General features: G+C 48.2%; 2 protein-coding genes across 2 annotated transcripts; one reads left to right on the forward strand and one right to left on the reverse strand.

The window, feature by feature from the left end:
- The first annotated feature begins 15,226 nt into the window (after positions 1 to 15,226).
- Positions 15,227 to 18,311, forward strand: rnaseh2c (ribonuclease H2, subunit C). Its single transcript, XM_080525698.1, has 5 exons — positions 15,227 to 15,392; positions 16,531 to 16,693; positions 17,011 to 17,123; positions 17,708 to 17,827; positions 18,190 to 18,311. The coding sequence occupies exons 2-5, from the start codon at positions 16,540 to 16,542 to the stop codon at positions 18,211 to 18,213; spliced, it is 411 nt and encodes a 136-aa protein (XP_080381824.1). The 5' UTR covers positions 15,227 to 15,392; positions 16,531 to 16,539; the 3' UTR covers positions 18,214 to 18,311.
- A 556-nt stretch (positions 18,312 to 18,867) lies between these two features.
- Positions 18,868 to 21,930, reverse strand: zbtb3 (zinc finger and BTB domain containing 3). The gene is given in 6 exon segments (XM_080526305.1): positions 18,868 to 19,619; positions 19,950 to 20,006; positions 20,073 to 20,508; positions 20,720 to 20,771; positions 20,774 to 21,227; positions 21,828 to 21,930. Coding segments are annotated over 5 exon segments (1,332 nt in total). The 5' UTR covers positions 21,225 to 21,227; positions 21,828 to 21,930; the 3' UTR covers positions 18,868 to 19,283.
- Between the last annotated feature and the right edge of the window lie 4,836 nt (positions 21,931 to 26,766).

Genomic DNA, 26,766 nt, shown 5'->3' on the forward strand with positions numbered 1-26,766 from the left:
TTAAATAATAGTTCAAGTTAAAAATTAAGTTAAAAGATAACCCTAAGTCCTCAGAAGATGGGGCGTGAAAAAAATCAACAGAAACAAACAACAGTGAAACAAAACAGCTCCACACTCACGTGTCCAGGGAACAGGAGGCCCGGACGTCCCTGGAGAGAGAAGAACCTGGAGGGGAACCAAGAGGAGAGAGACTGGACCACAGATACACCCCATGTATACAACACATGATGACATTGCCTTGTTGTATAGAGAATACTACTACACAGCCTGGCTGGCATTTAAGCAGTATGCAACAACACTAATAGTCTATATATACAAGGAGTGTGAGAGAATGCCAAAACAAAAGACAGGAAGAGAGAAAAGGAAGGGAGATGTGCATACCTCTCATGTGGTGGACCTTGGTGAGGGCCACAGCCTCAACCATCGGGGCAGGGGTGGCCTCTCCTACCAGAGCAACGGTAAGCACTTCCTGCTGCTCAGGGGTCCCCTCTTCCAACACAGCAGTGGTGAGCTTCTCAGGGGTCACCTCTTCCACCACAGCAGTGGTGAGCTTCTCATGGGTCCCCTCTTCCACCACAGCAGTGGTGAGCTTCTCAGGGGTCACCTCTTCCACCACAGCAGTGGTGAGCTTCTCAGGGGTCACCTCTTCCACCACAGCAGTGGTGAGCTTCTCAGGGGTGACCTCTTCCACCACAGCAGTGGTGAGCTTCTCAGGGGTGACCTCTTCCACCACAGCAGTGGTGAGCTTCTCAGGGGTCACCTCTTCCACCACAGCAGTGGTGAGCTTCTCAGGGGTCACCTCTTCCACCAGAGCAGTGGTGAGCTTCTCAGGGGTCACCTCTTCCACCACAGCAGTGGTGAGCTTCTCAGGGGTGACCTCTTCCACCACAGCAGTGGTGAGCTTCTCAGGGGTGACCTCTTCCACCACAGCAGTGGTGAGCTTCTCAGGGGTCACCTCTTCCACCACAGCAGTGGTGAGCTTCTCAGGGGTCACCTCTTCCACCAGAGCAGTGGTGAGCTTCTCAGGGGTCACCTCTTCCACCACAGCAGTGGTGAGCTTCTCAGGGGTCACCTCTTCCACCACAGCAGTGGTGAGCTTCTCAGGGGTGACCTCTTCCACCACAGCAGTGGTGAGCTGCTCAGGGGTGACCTCTTCCACCACAGCAGTGGTGAGCTGCTCAGGGGTCCCCTCTTTCACTGTGGTGAGTGTGCTAGGGTGAAATAGTGAGATCATTTAATTCCAGCAAACAAGTGTGTGACAGTGGAGAGTGTACTGCAGTACTGCAACGTTATACATTATCACACAAGCTTCAAATAGTTCCATATAGCTTCCTGGTTAAACTTCATGATTTACACAATATTGGACTAACAACTGGTTGCTCCATTGTCCTCCTGGAGGGTTGGATAGTGGTAAAAACAACCTGCTCCATTGGTAAAATTGAAAAGGAACTATTTGGCATTGGCCAATAGAAAATGGACTCCTTCATTGGCGCCCCTCTTCCTTATAGAACCCCCAATGTACTGTGTTTCCTTACATTTCTTTCCCTCTCTTTATATTGGAGTCTTGAGACCATATATAGTCATATATATAGCCAGATATAAGCCAATACAACATTACAATCAGCTTGGATAGCATTAGAGTTAGCATAGACATGATAACTGGGGCTGTTTTACTGGTCTGAACAATAAACATACTCTACTTGACATGGTACTCCATACTAAATGAAAGGCTGTGTATGTGTGCTCTGTGTGCTCTATGCTCATTGCTGAATCATTGCTGACAAAGTATTTCTTACCTCTTTGGTTCCTCAGCTACATCCACAGCGTTTAGTGAGTGAACTCGCCGTTTCTGTTTTTCAGGAACAAATTTAGATGGTTGAACAATGTAAAGTAAGATAATTACAGTGATAATTTAGGACCTCTTGATAGAGGCTGTAGCCTGTTCCCATATTGTACAGATGCTTCACTACTCTTCCTATTTTGGCCCCATGCACAAACAAATGGATCACTTTGACTGGAAAAGGAAAGTTAAAGACTTGCTTTAACAGAATAACTTATTTGGAGGACATTACCTCGCAATAAGACTGAGGCTAGTTGAGTACAATTATATTGTTTACTCCCTTTCAGTGAAACATAACCATACATTTTAGAATAGGTTTATATAATAATAATAATAATAATAATAATAATAATAATAATAACTTTATTTGTATAGGGGTTTTTCCTGCAAACGTTGCAGCTCAAAGTGCTTTAATCATTAGGCCTATATAATCTTAATTTAATTATTTTGTAATTTAAATGCAATATTAATTAATATCCATATAATATGCTCTATAACATTACCTTCCGGCGGAAACATCTGGGCAAACATCTACTCCAGTTACAACAAGGCATCTTTCCTTAGCTAGCTGACAGCATAACCTGACAGCTGACACACTGTGTAGTTATGATCTAGATACTGATGAGGGACATACATATTACATAATATGCCCCTTTATGACATCATAGATATTGCAGGCCTAGTACAGCTGGAACCATGGAACCTTCAGCTGTATGAAAAGAATGTGCCCCAATATGACATCACTGATAGCCTATCACACATCGGTTTGGGCATTTGGATTTTGTGGTAAAATAAACAAATATTTTTCAGTCCAGGCAGAGTTAAACCGACGGTTTTCATCGTCAATTTTACGTTTCAGGGTGGAGAACGTGGAAGACATGTTTGGAGTTGATATTGGACTTCTAGCTAGCCTACCACTAATATAACGTTGCTAGACACACTTTAACAAACAATGCCCTGATTGGGTTGACTGTTGCTAGGGTTAGGGTCGTCCAAATCAGTTAAGAAATAAGGAAGTTATGCCAATATTAGTTCAGTAAAAAGAGCATGGTTTTGTCCCCTGTTTTCAATGTAAATGGCCTAAAAACTGATCTTAGGTCAGACACCACCCCAGAATACGATATATTTTTTCCTTTACTCCTATCATAATGAAACTTAACATAGTAAAAGCAAACATTTATAGAACATGTTTTTGTATTACAAGTTTTAATTACCATTACATATGCAAATGAGGTAAATACTCCTTAAGTATGCGCTAATGTGCCTTGGAGAATGTCGGCGATTGGCAATGGCGACTTCTCTGAATACATCAACCAAACCCTATCACCATTTCGACAAATAACTGCATTTTATTAACAATCAATGCCAGAAATATAATCATTGGATTTTAAACTTGCTTAAAGTAGTCTTAATTTTAAAGAATATAGCACTAAAAGATCGCTTATGTGACATGAATGATCGGTGAGAATGACTGCAGAGTTTCCTAGTTTGATTGATTGAAAACTTTATTAGAAGATTTGCAGAAGTAGGTACATGAAAGTACATATTACATACAAGGTCAACTAACAGGATAAAAACCCAAGAAAGCCACTGGCTTATTTCAATTGGGGTCCTTGATTCTCAATTCATCGTTACATGTAAGACAGACAAAAAAAACTAGTACTATCTACAAGATAATACAGACAAATAACTAGTACTATCTACAAGATAAACATACATCCTTCATGGGAAGAACAATACAACAAAACATTAGGTATGTACAGCGACAGTCTGGGAGAAAGTCCCATTTGACATCCTGGTGACCGTCGGGTCTTCTAGTGCGAGTCTGCACACGAATCTATTGATGACACTAACATATTTATTAGATGACATCCTCCTTTCAATGGAAGGTTACCTTTTGTTGACGTTTATGATGGCAGCTTCAACTACGTTGCACTCGGGGAGAATCAATGTTGGAGGAGACGATGAACTGTTTTGCACTCGTGCAGTTTTATTTTTCTCTCCAGCACAAACGGAATACAACTCTTTCGCTCAGCCGAGCTAACTTAGAATGATAGACAAACAACTAGGACAAGTGCATCAACACATCAACATAAAAGCCCTGCAGTCTTATGCAGCGCCCCCCAGTGGTATAACGACAGTACTGCAGAATAAACACAATCCATATTCAACTGAGGACATAATACATTTTACTCAACACTCTGGGCAGCCAGCTAGCCATGTTGTTCATATGTGCTAGCTAGCTTGACAGTGACGAACGAAACTCAGGAGTTGGACGTTCTCTTGAAATAATATTCTTTTTTTCCTCAAATGTCCTCCGAGAAAACGGCACCGAACGCAAATACTCTATTGAATTAATATCACTCATATTGACAGTGTGGCGATGGCGATGAGGTGAACTGTCAAGTGTCAACTGCCGCTAAAAATTCAAATGCTGCAGGGTTGCCAGATAGGATTGACAATTTACAGCCTAACCAGTCTATATAACCGCTAAATACAGTAGCCCATTCGGCGGTAACCCGCCCCATCTGGCAACCCTGTGCGCATGCGTGTCTATGCATAAACTGGTCCACAGACAGCTGATCACGTTCAGTAAACAGGCCGACTGCACTGTAACTACTCGGAATCACAGAGCGCATGCGCGAAGTAAGCTATTTCTTGACCGCTTTCCATTAGGAGAATGGGATAGATATGTACAGCAGAGCAGCGGATTTAAACCAAAACGATCGAAAGACAAACATTTAAATGCTTTTTTAAATTTTTATTAAAAGGCTTGGGCATGCGCTGCATTTATAGCTTATTATGACGGCTCGCCCATGCCATACGAGTAGATACACACACACACACGCGCGCACGCACGCACACACACACACACACACACACACACACACACACACACACACACGCACACGCACACGCACGCACACGCACACGCACACGCACACACACACACACACACACACACACACACACACACACACACACACACTCTCTGTGACCCCCATCTGTCCTCTGAACCCTCAGGTGGAGTATGAGAGGTACCTGGAGGAGAACTACCCTCCATGGCAGCAGCAGTTTACACAGAAGACGCTGTCCTCCCAGAGGAAGGTACCTAACAGCCCTGTTTGATTGATTGATTGAAAACTTTATTAGAAGATTTGCAGAAGTAGGTACATGAAAGTACATATTACATACAAGGTCAACTAACAGGATAAAAACCCAAGAAAGCCACTGGCTTATTTCAATTGGGGTCCTTGATTCTCAATTCATCGTTACATGTAAGACAGACAAAAAAAACTAGTACTATCTACAAGATAATACAGACAAATAACTAGTACTATCTACAAGATAAACATACATCCATCAGGTAGCAAGGCCTGGATGTCTTATGATGTTGTGACATGTTTATATGGATCTATTCTTGCCATTTTCACTTCATTTTTCGTATTCTTTCTTTATCTGTATTTATTATAATGGTGTATGTAAATCACTTTGAATTGCCCCTGTTGTATGAAATGTGCTATACTAATAACCTTGTAGCATCATAACATGGTGATTTTTATAGATTACCACTATATATTATAGTATTATTACTACTCAACCTTTTCAGTTTGTAAATCGTCTTTGAGCGTCTAGAAAAGTGCTATATAAGTCTAATGTATTATTATTATTATTATTATTATTGTTATTATTAGGTATATCCCCTAGCACAGAGCGCTAATGTGAGCTAGCTCGAGGTTAGCTTCCCAGAGGGTTGGGCTCATTTCCCTGTGGTCATTTCCTCCACAGCACATGGAGCTGCACCTCAACCACTGCCTGAAGAGGAGGGAGCAGGACAGGGGTGAGGAGGGAGGAGGACAGGGGGGAGGAGGACAGGGGGGAGGAGGACAGGGGGGAGGAGGGAGGAGGACAGGGGGGAGGAGGGAGGAGGACAGGGGGGAGGAGGGAGGAGGACAGGGGGGAGGAGGGGGGAGGACAGGGGGGAGGAGGGAGGAGGACAGGGGGGAGGAGGGAGGAGGACAGGGGGGAGGAGGGAGGAGGACAGGGGGGAGGAGGGAGGAGGACAGGGGGGAGGAGGACAGGGGGGAGGGGGGAGGAGGACAGGGGGGAGGAGGGAGGAGGACAGGGGGGAGGAGGGAGGAGGACAGGGGGGAGGAGGGGGGAGGAGGGAGGAGGACAGGGGGGAGGAGGGAGGAGGACAGGGGGGAGGAGGACAGGGGGGAGGGGGGAGGAGGACAGGGGGGAGGAGGGAGGAGGACAGGGGGGAGGAGGGAGGAGGACAGGGGGGAGGAGGGAGGAGGACAGGGGGGAGGAGGGAGGAGGACAGGGGGGAGGAGGGAGGAGGACAGGGGGGAGGAGGACAGGGGGGAGGGGGGAGGAGGACAGGGGGGAGGAGGGAGGAGGACAGGGGGGAGGAGGGAGGAGGACAGGGGGGAGGAGGGGGGAGGACAGGGGGGAGGAGGGAGGAGGACAGGGGGGAGGGGGGAGGAGGACAGGGGGGAGGAGGGAGGAGGACAGGGGGGAGGAGGGAGGAGGACAGGGGGGAGGAGGGAGGAGGGCAGGGGGAGGAGTAGGGAGGACAGGAGGGAGGAGGGAGGAGGACAGGGGGGAGGAGGACAGGGGGGAGGGGGGAGGAGGGGGGAGGACAGGGGGGAGGAGAGAGGAGGACAGGGGGAGGAGGACAGGGGGGAGGAGGGAGGAGGACAGGAGGGAGGACAGGGGGGAGGAGGGGGGAGGACAGGGGTGAGGAGGGGGGAGGACAGGGGGGAGGAGGGAGGAGGACAGGGGTGAGGAGGGGGGAGGACAGGGGGGAGGAGGGAGGAGGACAGGGGGGAGGAGGGGGGAGGACAGGAGGGAGGACAGGGGGGAGGAGGGGGGAGGACAGGGGTGAGGAGGGGGGAGGACAGGGGGGAGGAGGGAGGAGGACAGGGGTGAGGAGGGGGGAGGACAGGGGGGAGGAGGGGGGAGGAGGGGGGAGGAGGGAGGAGGACAGGGGGGAGGAGGGAGGAGGACAGGGGGGAGGAGGGAGGAGGACAGGGGGGAGGAGGACAGGGGGAGGAGGGAGGAGGACAGGGGGGAGGAGGGAGGAGGACAGGGGGGAGGAGGACAGGGGGGAGGAGGACAGGGGGGAGGAGGGAGGAGGACAGGGGGGAGGAGGGAGGAGGACAGGGGGGAGGAGGGGGGAGGACAGGGGGGAGGAGGGAGGAGGACAGGGGGGAGGAGGGAGGAGGACAGGGGGGAGAAGGGAGGAGGACAGGGGGGAGGAGGGAGGAGGACAGGGGGGAGAAGGGAGGAGGACAGGGGGGAGGAGGGAGGAGGACAGGGGGGAGGAGGGAGGAGGACAGGGGGGAGAAGGGAGGAGGACAGGGGGGAGGAGGGAGGAGGACAGGGGGGGGAGGAGAGGAGTGAGGAGGGGGGAGGACAGGGGGGAGGAGGGAGGAGGGAGGAGGACAGGGGGGAGGAGGGGGGAGGACAGGGGGGAGGATGGAGGAGGACAGGAGGGAGGAGGGAGGAGGACAGGGGGGAGGACAGGGGGGAGGAGGACAGGGGGAGGAGGGAGGAGGACAGGGGGGAGGAGGACAGGGGGGAGGACAGGGGGGAGGAGGGGGGAGGACAGGGGGGAGGAGGGAGGAGGACAGGGGGGAGGACAGGGGGGAGGAGGACAGGGGGTAGGAGGGGGGAGGACAGGGGGGAGGAGGGAGGAGGACAGGGGGAGGAGGGGGGAGGACAGGAGGGAGGAGGGGGGAGGACTAGCACCCCACCAACTAACCTCACTGATTTATCTTCACTATTCAGGTCAGGTCCACCAGACCCAGAATGCCGCTGCACCTCAAGAGCACTACAGACAAAATGGCCGACCAGAGTACAGACAAAATGGCCGACCAGACTACAGACAAAATGGCCCCCATCCTTCCAGCATCTCCCCTCCTCAGTCCTCCTGGCTGACCCAGACTCCACCCCAGTTGGCCGCCTCCCACAGCCGAGTGCCCTTTAACCTCCAGCTGGGTGACATCACACAGGGTCCCCACCTCCCTCAGTCCCTCCACCCCTCCCTCCACCCCTCCCTCCACTCCCCTCCTCAGCCTTACCCTATCCAGCCTCTCTACCCCTCCCCCCTCCCCAGTAGGCCCCACACCAGGGTCCCGCAGGGCTCACCACCGTGGGCCACCCCCCAGACAGAGCCCCCCCTGTCCTGGGGGGTTGGTGGGGGGGTGGCTGGCCTCCCTCCTAGGGCTCAAGTCAGCCCTCCAGCCCCCCAGCCCCTCAGGCCCCCCGGCCCCTCCCTGCTTGACCCCAGGGCGTGGGGGGTGAGGCAGGGTGTGGAGGGTGAGGAGGGGGGAAGGGCGGCGGCCAGTCCTGGGGAGGAGAGCAGTGTGGAGGGTGAGGAGGGGGGAAGGGAGGGGGCCAGTCCTGGGGAGGAGAGCAGTGTGGGGCGGAGGCAGAGAGACGAGAGGTGCAGGGATCAGTCCCGTGAGCTGGACACCAAGCCAGGTGAGGACCACAGCTTCAGGTAACCCTAGACAACCCTAGATAACCCTAGATAACCCTAGATAACTCTAGATAACCCTAGATAACCCTAGATAACTCTAGATAACCCTAGACAACCCTAGATAACCCTAGATAACTCTAGATAACTAGATAACCCTCGATAACTCTAGATAACTCTAGATAACTAGATAACCCTAGATAACTAGATAACTCTAGATAACTAGATAACTCTAGATAACCCTAGATAACCCTAGATAACCCTAGATAACCCTCGATAACTCTAGATAACTAGATAACTCTAGATAACCCTAGATAACTCTAGATAACTAGATAACTCTAGATAACCCTAGATAACTCTAGATAACTAGATAACCCTAGATAACTCTAGATAACTAGATAACCCTAGATAACCCTAGATAACTCTAGATAACTAGATAACTCTAGATAACCCTAGATAACTCTAGATAACTAGATAACCCTAGATAACTCTAGATAACTAGATAACCCTAGATAACTCTAGATAACTCTAGATAACCCTAGATAACTCTAGATAACTCTAGACAACCCTAGATAACCCTAGATAACTCTAGATAACTCTAGCCTAGTACAGCCTGACTGGACTATACTGCACCCTGGCTAGAGCGATGAGCTACAGCACTCAATACTATATAATAATATGTCTCTTGAACTTATCTGATCCCAAACCTGTGTTTTGTGTGTGTGTGTGTGTGTGTGTGTGTGTGTTTGTGTGTGTGTGTGTTTGTGTGTGCGTGTGTGTGCATGCATGCGTGTATGTGTGTGTGTGTGTGTGTGTGTGTGTGTGTGTGTGTGTGTGTGTGTGTGTGTGTGCAGTGCGTCTGTCCGGTGGTCACCGGGAGAGCAGTGAGAGTAGCCGGGCCTCCAGCCGAGCCTGTGAAGAGAGGAGGAGGAAGGAGGAGAAGAAGAAGAAGGGAGGAAGAGGAGAAGAAGAGAGATCTACAGACAAAGAGGGAAATACTTCCCCGAGGTGTGTAGGACGCACAGTTCTCATGCACACACACACACACGCACACACACGCACACACACACGCACACACACGCACACGCACACACACACACACACACACACACGCGCACACACACGCACACACACACACACACACACACGCACACACACACACACGCACACACACACGCACACACACACGCACACATACACACACACACATGCACACACGCACGCACACACATTACAGTGCCTTTGGAAAGTATTCAGACCCCTTCACTTTTTATTTTATTTCGTTGTCTTATAGACTCAGTTTAAAGCGGATGTGGGGGTCACCTGGGTGGTTCGGGGTCCCTGGCTGGCCTGGGTCCCCCTGCCACCTGCCCCGTGGTCTCTGGGCCCCTGGTTCCGTCCCGGCCGTGGACCTGTCCTGCATGTCGTCCCTCCTCTCCCTCGCCCAGCCGTCCTGTCGGTCTCTGCTGTCTCTGTCCTACTGGGCCGGAAATGCCCTCAAAACATATTTGATGTTTCATGGATTTAAATGGATTAAATTAAAGAATTGCAATGCCATCAATCAATCACACACAATACCCCCATAAAGAGAGAAAAAAGTGAATGGGTCTGAATACTTTCCAAAGGCACTGTACTGTATGTCAGTTGAACACCAGGGTGACTGAACCTATTCTCTCTCTTTCTTTCTTTCTTTCTTTCTCTCTGTCTCTCTCTCTGTCTCTCTCTCTTTCTCTCTCTCTGTCTCTCTCTTTCTTTCTTTCTTTCTTTCTTTCTCTCTCTCTTTCTCTCATTCTCTCTCTCTGTCTCTCTTTCTCTCTCTCTCTTTCTCTCTCTCTCTTTCTCTCTCTCTCTCTCTCAGTTCCCCTGGAGGGTCCATTGCCAATGGGCGGGGGGAGTCTTCAGCATCTGTTGCTCCGAGCTCCGAGAATGATGGGATACCTGTGGCAAGGAGCAGGAGGAGCACCAGCAGGAGGAGGAGGAAGGAGGGGCTGTCTGTCCCCCGGGGGGAGGAGGAGGAGGAGGAGGTGCAGAGAACCAGAAGCCAGGGGGGGGAGGAGCCAGGGAGTCAAATGGAGGAGTCAGTGAGTCACAAAGAGGAGTCAGGGAGTCAAAGGGGGGAGTCAGGGAGTCCATTCTCAGGAAGCGTCAGTGTGAAGATCGAGGGAGGAGGAGGAGAGAGTGATGCGGAGGCTACGGAGGGAGAGGAGGAGGGTGGAACAGGGGGAGAGGAGGAGGAGGAGGAGGAGAAACACGAGAGAGAGAATGAGATAGGAGGAGAAGGAGACGCAGGGGAAGAAGATGACATGAGTGAAAAAGAGGAAAAGGATGAAGGGAATGAGAAGACAGAGAGCCAGAGAGAGGAAAGAGAGGAAGAGGGGGATGAAGAGGAAGAGGAAGAGGAGGAAGAGGGTGCCTCTATGAGGGAGAATTCACCAGTGGAAGAAGAGGAGGAGGAGGAGGAGGAAGAGAGGGAAGAGGACGACATTGAGGAGGTGCAGGACTCGGAAGGACAGGGAGAGGAGGATGAGGTAGAGGTTGAGGGGACTGATAGAGAGATGGAAAAAGAGAGGGAGGGTTCGGACATTTCCCAGGAGGGAGAGATGGAAGATGGCGTCGTGGGTAGTGGAGAAGGAGAAGAAGAAGAAGAAGGAGCTTGGGAAGGTGGGGATGAGAGAGAGGAGGATGAGGAAGGGTCGGTAGGGGAGGAAGAGGGTGAGGAAGAGGAGGAAGATTCTGATGACGACAACTGCATCATTTCACCACAGGAGCCTAGGTACTCACTCATATGATGATGATGATGATGGTGATGATGATAGTGGTGATGATGATGATGGTGATGATGATGATGGTGATGATGATGGTGATGATGATGATGATGATGGTGATGATGGTCACTGACTTATGTCATGATTCTCAGGTCCATCAAAGTCAAAAGGCTCAGCCCGGCGGACGAAAAGGAGGAGGAGGCTCTTGATGAAGATGATGATGGTGGTGGTGGTGGTGACTATGATGAAGATGGTGACGCTGTGAAGGGTTATCCATTGTCTGCGGATGTCTCTCCTGAAGACAAAGATGATGATGACGATGATGATGATGATGACGATATTGAAAGTCTCCTCGCTCCACGAACAGACTCGCAGAAAGAACGGTGAGTCGTTGGTGGGGCGGCTGTGGCGCAGGAGGTAGAGCCACCATCTAATGATCGCAAGGTTGGCAGATCGGCAGTTCGAGCCCCGGCTGGCCACATGTCGAAGTGTCCTTGGGCAAGACACTGAACCCCAAATTTCTCCCAGTGAGCGGGCCGGCGCCTTGCATGGTAGCTTGCCGCCATTGGTGTGTGAATGTGTGTGTGAATGAGAGGCCGTTGTAAAGCGCTTTGGATAAAAGCGCTATATAAGTGCAGTCAATTTACCATTTCGTTCGGTCGGTTCCTCTGAAGTCGTGACTGCCTCTGAGGCTGAGTTGCCGTTCAGTTTCACTTCTCTCATTTCTGTCATTTCTCTTCTGTTTGTTTTCGTAGGAAGGAAGAAGAACAGAAAGTCACAGCAGTCGAACCCAAAGGTTAGGTCACTTCTGTCACCAGATGACGTTAGCGTAGCATATTAATAACATGGATAAATTGATAGCCGCCCTAGAGTCATTCTTTCATGCATGCATGCTGCATTGTTAATGCATGTTGTCTGCATTTCGTTGTACTTGGACTCTGCGATGACAATAAAGTTGAATCAAATCGAATCTAATCGAATCGAATCTAATCTAATCTAATCTATTCTAAATGTGTTTTCCAGCTCCAAGTGGACAGTTGGACAGTCTGTCTGAGGAAGAGGAGCCGGACAGAAAGACAGAGGACCCGGGGTCTGACGACGAGTTCGATCACTTCTATGACTGATAGTGTTTCAGCCAGGGGAGGCTGGTGGAGGTAGAAAAATCGGAGGATGGGGCTCATTGTAAGGCAGGGAACGGAGTAGGGAATGGTATCAAGTCTGGTACCGTTCCTCATTCTGTTCCATGCATTATAATGAGCCCCGTCCTCCGATTTCTACCTCCACCAGCCTCCTCTAGTTCCCGCCCACCTACAACAACGTCATGACAACGAGAGAGACGAAGACAGAGAGAGAGACTGACAGTAAAAGATGAACATTAGTTAACAATCTACCACCCCACTCAGGGCGTTATGGTGTAGAGCACATCCGTGCGTTCTACAATAAACTGGGTGTACGCAAAGATGATTTTAAACTCTCCATGGTGTCAAACGATGAGGTGTTTAAAAAACTGGGCGCTCTACACTCAGAAAAGGCCACGGGCCATGACAATCCAGCCAGATTTCTAAAAGACTCAGCTGCCTCCATTACCCCAATCATCACCCACATAATAAACCTCTCCATCAAACAGGGACACGTCCCCCTTGACTTTAAAATAGCAAGGGTAACCCCACTGTATAAAAAAGGAAGCAAATTAGACCCAGGCAACTACCGACCTGTTTCTATTCTTAATTCCATCTCGAAACTTATGGAAAAAATAGTTTATGAACAGGTTGATAGGTACCTTACCGAAAAAAATCTGATGTATGAATTTCAATCAGGATTCAGAACATCCCATTCCACTGACACATGCCTTCTCTATTTGAACGACCACATCAACCATGAGGTGGACTCGGGCAAGTACTGCGGCATGGTCATGCTGGACCTCCAGAAGGCCTTCGACACAGTAGATCACCACATATTGTTAGATAAACTGAAAGCAATTGGGTTCGATAGAACATCGGTGAGCTGGATGCAATCCTACTTAGAGGGGAGGGAACAGGTGGTTAGTGTGAACGGAACACTGTCCCCCCCCCTCCCAGTGACCTGCGGCGTTCCACAAGGAAGCATATTGGGACCTTTACTGTTCCTAATATATGTGAATGACATGTCATCAGCATGTGATTGCAATTTGTTCCTGTTCGCGGATGACTCGGCTCTGCTGGTCTCTGACAGGGACATATTGCAGTTGGAAAAAGCGCTAAGCACTGAACTGAGTAGAATCTGCATCTGGCTAGCTGACAATAAACTATCAATACACCTAGGTAAAACTGAAACCATCCTATACGGATCCCCATCTAAACTCAGAAAGGCTGTAAATTACAAAATAAAAGTGGGTAACATTACTATCACAAGAAAAGAGGATATTACATACCTGGGCTCCATCTTAGAGGCAAATCTTTCCGGAGATAAAATGGCAGCAAAAGTAATCAAAAAAGTTAACCATAGAACTAGATTCTTGTACAGGATATCCTCACTTGTCAGTAAAAACACACTGAGGACCCTATCAGGAGCTCTCATTCAATGTCACTTCGACTATGCCGTAACATCATGGTACTATAGAACCACAAAGGCCCAAAAAACAAGACTCCAGACAGCCCAAAATAAACTGGTTAGGCTTCTGCTAGGCCTCAACCCTAGGACACATCTAACCGCTGCTCATTTTTTGAGCCTTGATTGGCTACGAGTAGTTGACAGAGTGCAGCAGCTTGCACTGGGCCTGGTCTTCAAGATACGCTACACCACAAAGACACCCAAGTACCTGTCAACATACTTCCAAAAAGTGAACAACGTCCACACATACAATACCAGAGGAAGCTCCACGAACCACGTTCAACCGCGTTGCACCACAAACAAGGGGTTAAACTCGTTTGCAAACTATGCAGTAAAAATGTGGAACGCCCTTCCTATAATCTTAAAGGAGTGCAAAACACTGCCCACCTTCAAAACCACTCTCAAAAAACATTTACAGGAGGCTGCAATCCGTAACTGGACCCTCTAAATCAAAAATCAAATTAAAAGACTACACCCCCACCAGGACTACCCTCTATATATTCTTGTGGTTTTGTTGTTATGTCTCCCACCCCCCCCCCCCCCCCCCCCCCACACCCGAAATACCCTCTGCACATACTAGTTGTTTTGTCCCACCCCCCTACCTGGTCTACACTCTGAGCAAACGCAATGTTATTATGTCGCCCCCCCTCCCCCCCGCCTAAATCTACTGGTGTTTTTGTACCCCCCCCCCCCCCACCATGACCACACACTGTACATACTTGTTGTTTTGTCCCCCCGCCCGAACTACCCATTGTACATATTATATGTCTGTCCCCCTGCCCGAACTACCCACTGTACATACTTTGTGTTTTGTCCCCCGCCCCCACCTGTGGTGTATGTCCCCACCTGTCCTACCCGCTGTACATACCTTATGTTTTGTTGTATTGTTCTTCCCATATTGGATGTATGTTTATCTTGTAGATAGTACTAGTTATTTGTCTGTATTATCTTATAGATAGTACTAGTTTTTTTTGTCTGTCTTACATGTAACGATGAATTGAGAATCAAGGACCCCAATTGAAATAAGCCAGTGGCTTTCTTGGGTTTTTATCCTGTTAGTTGACCTTGTATGTAATATGTACTTTCATCTACCTACTTCTGCAAATCTTCTAATAAAGTTTTCAATCAATCAATCAATCAATCAATTAAACATGTGTGATGTCACACTTCTGAAACAATAAAAATATCATCCATAACACTTGAAAAATAAAATCCATAACACTTGAATATTAAAAAAGTATATGCATATGTTTATGTTAAAAGTATATGCTGTATATGTTTATGTTCGAATGTAAAATTAAATAAATAATTACACCTTTTACTATTTACTCAAATAATATAGTGTTGTTGATGAGACCCTCCTGTACGGTAGGGGGCAGCCTGCCCTTAAATGAGTTGAAGGTAGACCCGCCAAAAAGTACGGTTCCTACAGCGGAGAAGAAGCGCTCAACCAATCGCATGCGACTTTATTTTCTCACATGGATGTTGGAAAACATTGAAAGGTAGACTGATGGAATAATAATATGATCAGAGTCTGATGTTGTTCTCTTTAAATCGTTTTTTTAACTGACTGTGGTGCATTCGTGTCATAGACTTAATGATTCGTTTTACATACAATTGTTTTCGAATTATTTTCCCAGTGCCTGAAGATTAGAATAACCTTTACTGGGGCGAAGCATCAAGGGGAATTCAGATATTGTAGCCACTTGCTGTAAGTAGTTCTAACTAACTGGATTAAACTACCTGTAATTAGGCATTACTTTTTATTCTACTGCTTATCGTTCATGTCCTGACAGTGACAATGTTCTTACAGATGGTCATGGGCATTTCTCATAGATCTATTTGCTGAATCAGAGCCATACACATATTACTACTTTACTGTACAGAGAGTGTGTGAATGTCCTGAATGATGGACGGAACACTTGGACAAATAGAGTGAGAGATGGACAGAATACTTGGACAAATAGAGAGAGTGATGGACAGAATACTTGGACAAATAGTGTGAGAGAATGATGGACAGAATACTTGGACAAATAGAGTGAGAGAGTGATGGACAGAATACTTGGACAAATAGAGTGAATGATGGACAGAATACTTGGACAAATAGAGTGAATGATGGACAGAATACTTGGACAAATAGAGAGAGTGATGGACAGAATACTTGGACAAACAGAGAGAGTGATGGACAGAATACTTCAACAAAAAGAGTGATGGACAGATGGACACATACTTAATGACATAATCGTGTCTTCCTCATAGTGACAAATAGAGTGAGAGAGTGATGGGCAGAATACTTGGACAAACAGAGAGAGTGATGGACAGATGGACACATACTTAATGACATAATCGTGTCTTCCTCATAGTGACAAATAGAGTTTTGATTGATTGAATTGATTGAAAACGTTATTAGAAGATTTGCAGAAGTAGGTACATGAAAGTACATATTACATACAAGGTCAACTAACAGGATAAAAACCCAAGAAAGCCACTGGCTTATTTCAATTGGGGTCCTTGAGTGAGAGAGTGATGGGCAGAATACTTGGACAAGCAGAGAGAGTGATGGAGAGAATACTTGGACAAATAGAGAGAGTGATGGAGAGAATACTTGGACAAATAGAGAGAGTGATGGACAGAATACTTGGACAAGCAGAGAGAGTGATGGACAGAACACTTGGACAAATAGAGTGAGAGAGTGATGGACAGAATACTTGGACAAATAGAGAGAGTGATGGACAGAACACTTGGACAAATAGAGTGAGAGAGTGATGGACAGAATACTTGGACAAGCAGAGAGAGTGATGGACAGATGGACACATACTTAATGACATAGTGGTGTCTGTCTCATGCAGGTTGACAGGATGACGTCGGGGGCCAGTGTGACCACGGTGCTGCTCTCCTCCAGGGCCCAGGCAGAGAGTGTCCCGGTCCATCTGATGCCCTGTGACATCGACCACGAGGGGCCGGCGGAGGTGTCTCAGTTCTTCACGTCCACCGTTAAAGACCGCAAACATGGTGTGTAGTACAGTATGACGTGTGTTAAACGGTGTGTCTCTCTCTCTCTGCCTCTGTCTCTGTCTCTCTCTCTCTGTCTCTCTCTCTCTGTGTCTCACAGTATGACTGTTAAAACGTTTTAAATAGTTAAGAGTGCTAATTTCTGACATTCTGTGTGTCAAATGTAATAATAATAATAATAATAATAATAATAATAATAGTAATACATTAGACTTATATATCGCTTTTCTAGACACTCAAAGACGCTTTACAAACTGAAAAGATCAAGTAGTAATCATTTTAAAAATGTGTATTGTATTCCCCCTATCTACCTGCAGAGAAGACCGTGTCTTTCAGGGGTCGCGGGTTGAAAGGTCAGGAGGTCAGCTGTCCGCAGGGATACACTGGCCTTGTGCTGAAAGAGGTCAACAAACCCACCTCTGACCAGGAGGTGAGAAGTGACATAATGTGAATGAATGTGAACATGATGCAGGCCATACCTACTCATAATGATTGAGAAAAGTCACTTTGGTGACCAGTGTGGTCTGACTTTGTGCTTAAGAGACCGAGGGCCGGTTTCACAGACAAGGCTTAAGCTTAGTCCTGGAGCCAGTTGCATAAACATAGATTAAGACTGGTCTAAGCCTTAGACTAGTCTTATATTCTCAGGTTAGACCAGTCAAGTTAAGACTGCCTGTTGCATAAAAATTAAGACTTATTTTGAGGTTAAGCTTGACTTAATAGCTGTGTTGCTATGGGAACGAGTCTTAAATGTCAGTTAAGTGTACGCATTCATTGCGTATGATTTCGCTACGATTAACATTACTCGTAGCTGGCAAGTCCATGGTTTATGGAGCAGTTTGGTTTCGTTTGTCAAGTCGCTTGCTAGCCCCATAGTTCAAGCTAGGCGTCAGTTATGGGGCTGGTAGTTAGCTAACACTGTAACTCCAGTCAAACTGGAACTCTTTACTGTCAAAGAGATTTGTGAGGTAATAGTGTGTGTGTGTGTGTGTGTGTGTGTGTGTGTCTCTCTAGGACAGGACAGTGAAGGTGACCTCCGTGTTCCATAACCTTACCTACTGGAACCTCGAGACTCCTCCCAGCACTGATGACGGCGTCGTCATGGCGATGGCCTGGCCTGAGCTGGCAGAAGCGGTGAGTACAGGTCATGGGGAGGCTGGAGGAGGTAGACATGGGAGGATGTGCTCATTGTAATGTAGCATGGAACGACGAATGGTGTCAAACACGTGCCTGGCTTGGTATAGACGTGCATAAACGTAGAAAGGAAATCACTAACGTCTATCTACATAGACTATAATATTTAGATAACAATTCCTTTTGAATTTAAAAAAAATATAAGTTATTTTCTTAATTTAAGTCTATTATTGTCTTAGAGATGATCTAGTCTACTTCAGGTCGTGAGTAAGGAGGATACCAACATCATGTATGGCTGATTGATTGGTCATAAAAGAAGGTTGAGGTTTTGAATCTAACAATGTTGTTGACCTGGTTTACAGATACATGGACCGGTGGATGACTGATGGAGGGGAGGGGAGGGGGGGCCCTCCGTCCCCCATCACCTGCCTCCATCACCTGCCTCCCTCCCCCACCCATCACCTGCCTCCATCTCCTGCCTCCCTCCCCCACCCATCACCTGCCTCCATCTCCTGCCTCCCTCCCCCACCCATCACCTGCCTCCCTCCCCCACCCATCACCTGCCTCCCTCCCCCCATCTCCTGCCTCCATCACCTGCCTCCCTCCCCCAGCTCCTGACTCAGAGACAAGCTGGGCAGTCAGGTGTTCTGTAGCCATGGCTTGATTCTGGCCTTGCTGGTGAAATTGGCACGAACAACCATGATGGGAAGAACAACCTGTAGTCTGTTCTGTTGGGCTGTGGTAGATGGAGTGTGTGTGTGTGTGTGTGTGTGTACTGCTGCTAGTGTTGCAACCCTGTAGTTAGGTGTGTGCATGTGTACGTGTGTGTTTCATCTGAACTGTTGTGTTCTCTTTCTCTTGTACATTTCATCGTACGTCTGCTGTGGTATTAAAACATTGAGATGCAGACAGAGTGTTCAAGTGATTTATTATTACTGACGATGGAATTAAAAGACACAAATACTGGACCGTGCAAATGGTCCACGTGTTCCTATTCTGTGAAAAAAGGTTATGACATTTTAGCCACTATGGACATTTTACCCATAATCCACTAACCCATTACCCCCCAAAGACTTGTAGTAGTAGTAGCACTGCTCGTGTTGACTCGGTATACAACGACTGGAGAACATCATCACAATAACATGTCAAGGTTTCACAAAGTCTCGTTGGCACACAGAGAACAGTAAGACAGTTGGTCGTAGATTCACACGTAACAAACAACAGGGACAGGGAGTACGAGTTTAACAGCTTATGGTATTCATATATTCTCAATATAAAAACAAACAAACAAACCGTCCAACACTCTCTTCAAATCTTCATCTCCCTCCTGTTTTGTGTTCTGGAGACGTCACACTGGCAGCATTAGAAGAGGGGAGGGGACACGAACGTGTGTGTGTCTGTCTCAAGCTTTGGAGAGAGGGGACAAGTGGTCCAAGTGTGTGTGTGTGTGTGTGTGTTAGCTGAGCGGCGGTTGCGGTTGCGGTTGCGGCTGCTGCTCTCCCTCCCCTTTGCTGCGTTTGGCCGGCAGACTGTTGTCGTGCGCCTTGCGTATGTGGCGGTACAGGTCCCCCGACTGTGTGTAGCTGCGGTAGCAGTAGCGGCACTCGTAGGGGCGCTCGCGCGTGTGCACGATGGCGTGCCGCCTCAGGGTGTACGCGCACGAGAAGGTCTTCCCGCAGACCCCGCAGGTGGGCAGGTCCTCCACGTAGCCCCCCATGGAGTCCTGGAAGTCCTGGAAGTAGCCCCCCCCGCCCCCGCCTGGCTGGTCGGAGGAGGACGAGGAGTGTTGCTGCTGAGCGGAGGAGGAGGAGGAGGAGGGGAAGAGGAAGGAGGGGAAGGAGGAGGAGGTGTCGGAGGGGCCGGGGCCGGGGCCGGAGGGCGACAGGGGGAAGGGGAGGGGTGCGCCGTCGGAGGGGGGGTGCTGGGTCATCTGGAGCTGGAGGGAGGGGTGGTGCTGGTGGGACTGGTGGTAGTGGGGGCTGGCCAGCCCCTCTCCTCCTCTCTGGTGGTGGTCCCCCCCCTCCTCCTCCTCCTCGTCAAACTCGTCCCCGTCTTTGACCTCCTCCATCATCATCATCATCATCCCCCCCTCCTCCTCCTCCTCCCTCCCCCCGCCCCTCCCCCTCCCTTCCTCCTCCTCCAGCTCCTCGTCTGAGATCACGATGGCCTCCACTTTCACCTTCACCACCATCGCGTCCGCTTTCTCCTCCACCTCCTCCTCCTCCTCTTCTTCCACCTCCTCCACCCTTCCTCCTTCCTCCAGGTTGGAGTGTGCCCCAGCCCCGACGGCCTCCCCCGCGTCCCTCCCCCTCCCCCTCCCCCCCTGCGGCCGTGGCGTGGGCCGGGGGGCCGCATGGAGGCTGTGGTGAGGGGAGGGCTGGAGGCTGACGGCGGGTAGGTGTATCCTGATGGGGGGGTGGGGGTGGGGGTGCGCGCCGAGGAGGGCGTGTTGCCGTGTTGCGACGGTGGGGCTGGAGCTGGAGGAGCCGCTGTGGTCCAGGTGGGGTGTTGCCGTGACGACCGCGGGCGAGGCGGTCGCCGGGGGGGGGGCGAGGGAAGAGGAGGAGGACGACGACGTGGCGGACGGGGAGGGTTGGTGCTGGTGGTTGTTATGGTGACCGTACGTCTCCGTGGAGCTGCAGGGGCTGCAGAGGGCCGAGGAGCCCCCTCCCCCCCCCAGCCTGAGCCCCCCCCCTCCGTACGGGGCAGAGAGGTGGAGGGAGGGGGCTCCCAGCTCCATCCCCGGCTGGGTGGTGTCGGCTACGTCGGGGCTGAGGGGGGCGGTGTGGGGGGGCGGAGGCGGCGTGTGCACCCCTACCCCAGCGACCCGCACCCCTACCCCCACCCCCCTCCTCTCCTCCCGCCTCCCGGAGACCCTCTGTGTCGCCACGCCGACTACCCTGGGGGCGGGTCCTGTCATCGCCCCCCCCGCCTCCGCCCCCCCCCTCTCCCCCGTGCTGTCGGCCTCGGCCAGCGGGCGGCGCTGCAGCAGCCTCCTCTTGCAGACGCGCACCACCTCGTTCATGTGCAGGAAGCTGGCGGCCGCCAGGACGTCCTCGGCGCGCGGCGGGGCGTCCAGGCGCAGGGCCCCCTCGTACATGAAGTCCAGCAGCAGCCCGAACGCCGCCGCCGTCACGATGTCCGCGTCCAGGGTGACCGCCTCAGTCCCCCCGCCTCCGCCTCCCCTGCCCCCCCCTGGACCCCCTCCGCCCCCTCCTCCTCCTCCCTGGGCCTCGGAGTAGAACATGTGGAAGAAGGGCGAGCAGGAGGCCAGGACGGCCCGGTGGGCCAGGAAGCGCGAGGAGCCGACCAGCACCGTGCAGTCGCACAGGAAACCCCGCTGGCGCTGGGAACGCAGGCCCGACAACAGCTGCTGGGAGTGCTGGGGGAAGTCCATCGTCTGGGGGAGGGGAGAGGGAGGGAGGAGAGGGAGGGAGGGAGGAGAGGGAGTTGGAGAGGGAGGGAGAGGAAGGGAGAGAGGAGGAGGGGGAGGGAGGGAGGGGAGGGAGAGGAAGGGAGGGAGAGAGGGAGGGAGAGAGAGAGGGAGGGGAGGGAGAGAGAGAGGGAGGGAGAGGGAGGGAGACATAACAAGAGACACAGAGTGAGAGACAGAGAGAGACAGAGACAGAGAGATAGAGAGAGAGACAGAGACAGAGAGAGAGAGAGACAGAGAGAGAGAGACACAGAGAGAGAGAGACAGAGAGAGAGAGACAGAGAGAGAGAGAGAGACACAGAGAGAGAGAGAGAGACACAGAGAGAGAGAGAGACACAGAGAGAGAGAGAGAGACACAGAGAGAGAGTTACAAGGAGGCATGGCTAAGTAAGTAGAGTGAGGAGAAAACAATGCTGATGAAGAAAAGGTTCTCTCTCGTCTCCTGAGTGTGTGTGTGTGGGTGTGTGTGTGTGTGTGTGTGTGTGTGTGTGTGTATGTGTCTGTGTGTGTCGCTGTGCATGTGATCAACACATCAGGCCTGTGAAGAAGTGTTGAAGAACCACCTACTGGAGTGTTGAAGAGGGCGCCCTCTGGTGGGCACAGTGGTAATGCGCCGCACGGCGGTCTGAGAGACAGCTGGACCTCCTCAAGGTCTCCTCCTCCTCCTGGTTTCCATGGTGACGGCGAGGTTGAAGTGCTGCTCTGCCTCCCGGAGATCTAAGGGACAAGAGACCGTCGTGTCAAACTCAAAACATCTATATTTGCACATAATCTAGCCATAATTAGCCTACACTTTTAGTAAGCCAACAAAGTTTCTTCAGGAACTTCCTCTTTCTAGTTTATTAGGAACTTCCTCTTTCTAGTTATATTTCTAGTTGTTATTAATTGCCTCTTGATAGCGAAGTGGTCCAAACCAATCATACTTAACCTAGAGGGTAGCACTGAGGAGAAGGGTACTCAGGTCTGGTGCCAGGTTCACGGGGGGAGGTTAGGACAGATGAGGGGCCCAATTAGTTGAAGGTTAATCAGTCCTGAGCTCAGAGCCCTGACATCACCACTCCCAGCAGCCCCGGCAAACACACCGACCGCGCAGTGGACCAATCGTGTTGCTCTGACCTGCTCTCTTTTAACAGTTTGTACAGAGAGTTGCTGTTGTACCGTATTCACTTTGTTTTCCATTTTTTGTTGTAGTTGTTTAACAGCTGTGTCACCACAGACAAGGACAGAAACCACTGATACAACTGCTTAGGCTACATGACATGTTTTAGGTAGTGTTGTTCCGATACCGATACTAGTATCGGCATGGCCACCGATACGCACAAAAATGCTGGTATCGGCGAGTACTAACCCGAATTTTTATTTTTTTTATTTTTTATTTTTTTAAGTACTAAAGTTATTTTGTTTGTAAATGTTCACTTGCTGTTGCACTACTACTACGACTGTTTTATATCTTAAATGGATATTGCACTGATTGGCATCTGTGAGAGCCACATTTCAGGTTTTATAAGGGGTTGATTTTCTTGTCACCATACCAGGTAGACAATAAAAAAAAAGTTCTATAGTATTCACTCTCTGTTGGTATTTTTTCCTGTTTTACAAAGGTTTTGAGCAGTGCCAGACTAAGTGTTAGCAATAATTTTACATCGAGGTGAGTATGCGGCTCAAAAAACATGTTTTTTTGTTTTGTTTTTTCAAACGCCGTGGTATCGGATTGGTACTCGGTATCGGCAAGTACTGCACGGTCAGGTATCGGTATCGGTATCGGGATCAAAAAATGGTATCGGAACAACACTAGTTTTAGGTACAACTGCTTAGGCTACATGACATGTTTTAGATGCAACTCATCATCTGTTTAGCTATCCCAGCCTCTCCAAACCAAAAGGTAGCCCTGTCAGGCAGATTTAAATGGTAAATGGACTGCACTTATATAGCGCCTTTATCCAAAAGCGCTTTACAACGGCCTCTCATTCACCCATTCACACACCCATTCACACACCAATAGCGGCAACCTTGCGATCATTAGACGGCAGCTCTACCTCCTGCGCCACAGCCGCCACCCACAGATGGCAGAGAGGTTTGAGGTTCAATTGGCATACTGTATCACCACCGCATACACAAACAAGTCCCCCCATATGTCAAACAAACAAGTCCCCCCATAGGAAAACATAAAAAAAAAAAAAAAGATGAACCATATGTTCCTCCAACGTGTTGATCCCCTCATGTCCCTGGTCCTGCTGCTGTCAGGGAGATGATGAACAACCACCTGAGCCTGGAGGGGAGGCCTCAGCTGTTATGGCCTAACACAGAGCAGCAAGCAGGGGGGGGGGGCGACAGCCAGCAGCAAGGGGGGGCGGGGGGGCCTGGGCTAAACAAGGGAGAGATGGAGGAGGAAGGGGAAGAGGAGAGGCACCATACTGTATTTTGTTTCTTATCACTTGTTGTGTGACTCTCTCTCTCTCCCTCTGTCTCTCTCTCCCTCTCTCTCTCTCTCTCCCTCCCTCTCCCCCTCTCTCTCCCTCCCTCTCTTTCTCCCTCCCTCTCCCCCCCTCTCTCTCTCTCTCTCTCTCCCTCTGTCTCTCTCTCCCTCTCTCTCTCTCCCTCCCTCTCTCTCTCTCTCTCTCCCTCCCTCAATGACAAGCCATCTGGTACATCTGAGGCCTACATTCCTTGACCTTTGTATAATTAAGCAATAATGCCAGAGAGACCGCAATTTATCGTCAATATCGTCACGGGTGAAGGGAGTTCATAGGCACGAGACACAACAGGCGTCATTTAACTGTGACATCTACCTCTACCAATGCCTCAAGGGCATTATTGATAGAATAATATGAATAATAATATATGCCATTTAGCTGACGCTTTAATCCAAAGCGACTTACATTGCAATGAGTGCATACATTTTTCAGGATATATGGTCCTAGAGGGAATCGAACCCACAACCTAAGTGTTGTTAGCACCCTGCTCTACCAACTGAGCCACAGAGGACCATTGCTTTTATACAACGGTTATACAACACATCTGACAATTGAGATAAGAAAACAATGCTGTAAAGGGACACTTCACAAAGGTATAACATCACATTAACTAGGCCTATCTCCAACACCATACCAGTGTCTACACATGTGAAAACTGCAATTTTCTTCGTTCTGTAGTCAAAAGGATCCTAAGGAAAAATTACCCCCTATGATATCATTGAATAATTTCCTTAAGACCTTTTCTAATATCTCTTTGACTAAAGAACATGTTTGTAGCCATTGGTATGGTGCTGAATATAATGAATATGAAGTTACAATGGGTATACAAATTGTATACAAATAAAATGGGTATACAAATGGTAAATATTGAAAATGGTAAATATTGACTATGTTCTTGTCCTGTGGTTATGTGTGTACATGTCCATGTGATAGTTATGTGCAATGTGTGTAATGTATGTATGTTTTTGACACTGCTGTATTGAGCTTTCCCACCTGTACCGAAAACAAATTCCACCGACTGGTCGTTAAACGATTCATTCATTTTGTTACAGCTGAGAAATACAGTTCCAAAAACTACAAACATGTCAAGGAAATGTAATAAATAAATTGTCTGTGTGCGATTCTACAAAGAGGAAATGGTCCCCTTTCTGAGCAAATCGATCAGAGAGACAGCAACTGATTAATTGATTTTCAATAGAATGCACATCAAATCCTCTCAAAGTCATTTGCAACCAAACTTTCTTTAAAGTTTCTCTGATGAGATTTTGGCATGCCACTTAAACTATGAGCCATTTTAACCCTATTATTAATTATTAATCAAACATCCCGCCTGGATTTATTTTTGTTTTCATGGCTATAAAAGTGTCAGAAAATGTCCTAGGAATAGGCTGTGCTTTTGCCCCTTTATTTAACATTACTGTATGTTATGAGTGTGTAATACCAGTTATTTAACATTACTGTATGTTATGAGTGTATAATACCAGTTATTTAACATCACTGTATGTTATGAGTGTTTAATACCAGTTATTTAACATTACTGTATGTTATGAGTGTTTAATACCAGTTATTTAACATTACTGTATGTTATGAGTGTGTAATACCAGTTATTTAACATTACTGTATGTTATGAGTGTATAATACCAGTTATTTAACATCACTGTATGTTATGAGTGTTTAATACCAGTTTAACCAATGAGGACAACTCAGGGAAAAATGTTTTTTCCACCTTTATACAATCACATCCACCCTTTACCTCACATACACATGAATGTAACAATGAGCTACTGGGATAGTTCCCCATATTAGACATTAGTTGTGTAACTAAACATGTCATAGTTTAGGAGAGTCCTGATGTTTCGAGGCTGAGATGTTTTGCAGAAATGATTCTGTTTGATTCTGACAAACTGTTACTGTTACTGTAGCCCTTCTGCTAGCTCGCTGCTGCTAGTTTATCTCAATAAAACCCCTTTCATTAACCTTTCTCTGCTAAATGAACCTGGTGTTTGAAAGAAGGACTCGTTATCAGACACGTAGCGATACATACTGTTGCCATGCACAACATACAACGGTCATATAAAGACATTTTAGGACATAATGTTGTAGCATTTCTCACCTACTGGGCAGAACGGAGAGCTTCTTCTATGGTGTTTAAATGATACATTCACATTGTAACAAGCTGCTCTCTACTGCCACCCGCTGGATAGGGGTTTGTTTGTTTGTTTTGTTTATTTAATTCCGTACCTTGAAGTTTACGAGTAAAGTCACACTTAGCCACCCATTGCTTTTTTGTTGTTAATAAAATAATTTGTTGTTGTTGTTAATAAAATATATAATAATAATATTAAATATATAATACCATATTATTATTAACACATATTATATTTAATATTATTATTATATATTTTATTAACAACAACAAAACAAAGGGTGGCTACTTTGAGGAATCTAAAATATAAGACATATTTAGAGTTATTTCACACTTTATTGTTAAATACATAATTCCTATGTGTTCATTCATAGTTTTGATGCCTTCAGTGAAAATCTACAATGTACCAAATAGTCATGAAAATAAAGGAAACTCATTGAATGAGAAGGTGTGTCCAAACTGTATATAATAAATATAATAATAATAATAATAATAATAATAATAATACATATGTATATATTGTAGGAGTATATACTTGATAGGAATATATACACAGTGGAAGTGATAGTGGAAATGCATGCTTGAGGCAATATTAAAAAGATGGGTTTTTATTTTTGACTTTTAAAATATGTTTATATTTTCTAAGGTTGCATCCCTAATGTAAATGTGCATGTAATGATAGGGAGACTTTGACGAGCTGGACAATGTAGGAGCTGGATACATCCAGAAGATGGCAGTAGTGCAACGTTAAGGATGCAAGCTGCCGTTAAATCCAACAGAAGAAGAAGAACGGGCATGCTTGTTTACGACTCATGTTTAGGTTGTCAGTAAAGGTGTTTATTGCTCCACTGCAGGTTCATGGTTGTAAAGGTTCATGGTTGTACAG

This window comes from Nansenia antarctica (assembly GCF_963989245.1).
Source record: "Nansenia antarctica genome assembly, chromosome: 3".
Lineage (NCBI taxonomy): Eukaryota > Metazoa > Chordata > Actinopteri > Argentiniformes > Microstomatidae > Nansenia > Nansenia antarctica.

Coding starts and splice junctions, on each gene's coding strand:
- rnaseh2c (XM_080525698.1), top strand. CDS start 16,540: ATGACGTCGGGGGCCAGTGTGACCACGGTGCTGCTCTCCTCCAGGGCC. Junction 16,694..17,010: donor CGTTAAAGACCGCAAACATG/GTGTGTAGTACA, acceptor ATCTACCTGCAG/AGAAGACCGTGTCTTTCAGG. Junction 17,828..18,189: donor GGCCTGAGCTGGCAGAAGCG/GTGAGTACAGGT, acceptor CCTGGTTTACAG/ATACATGGACCGGTGGATGA.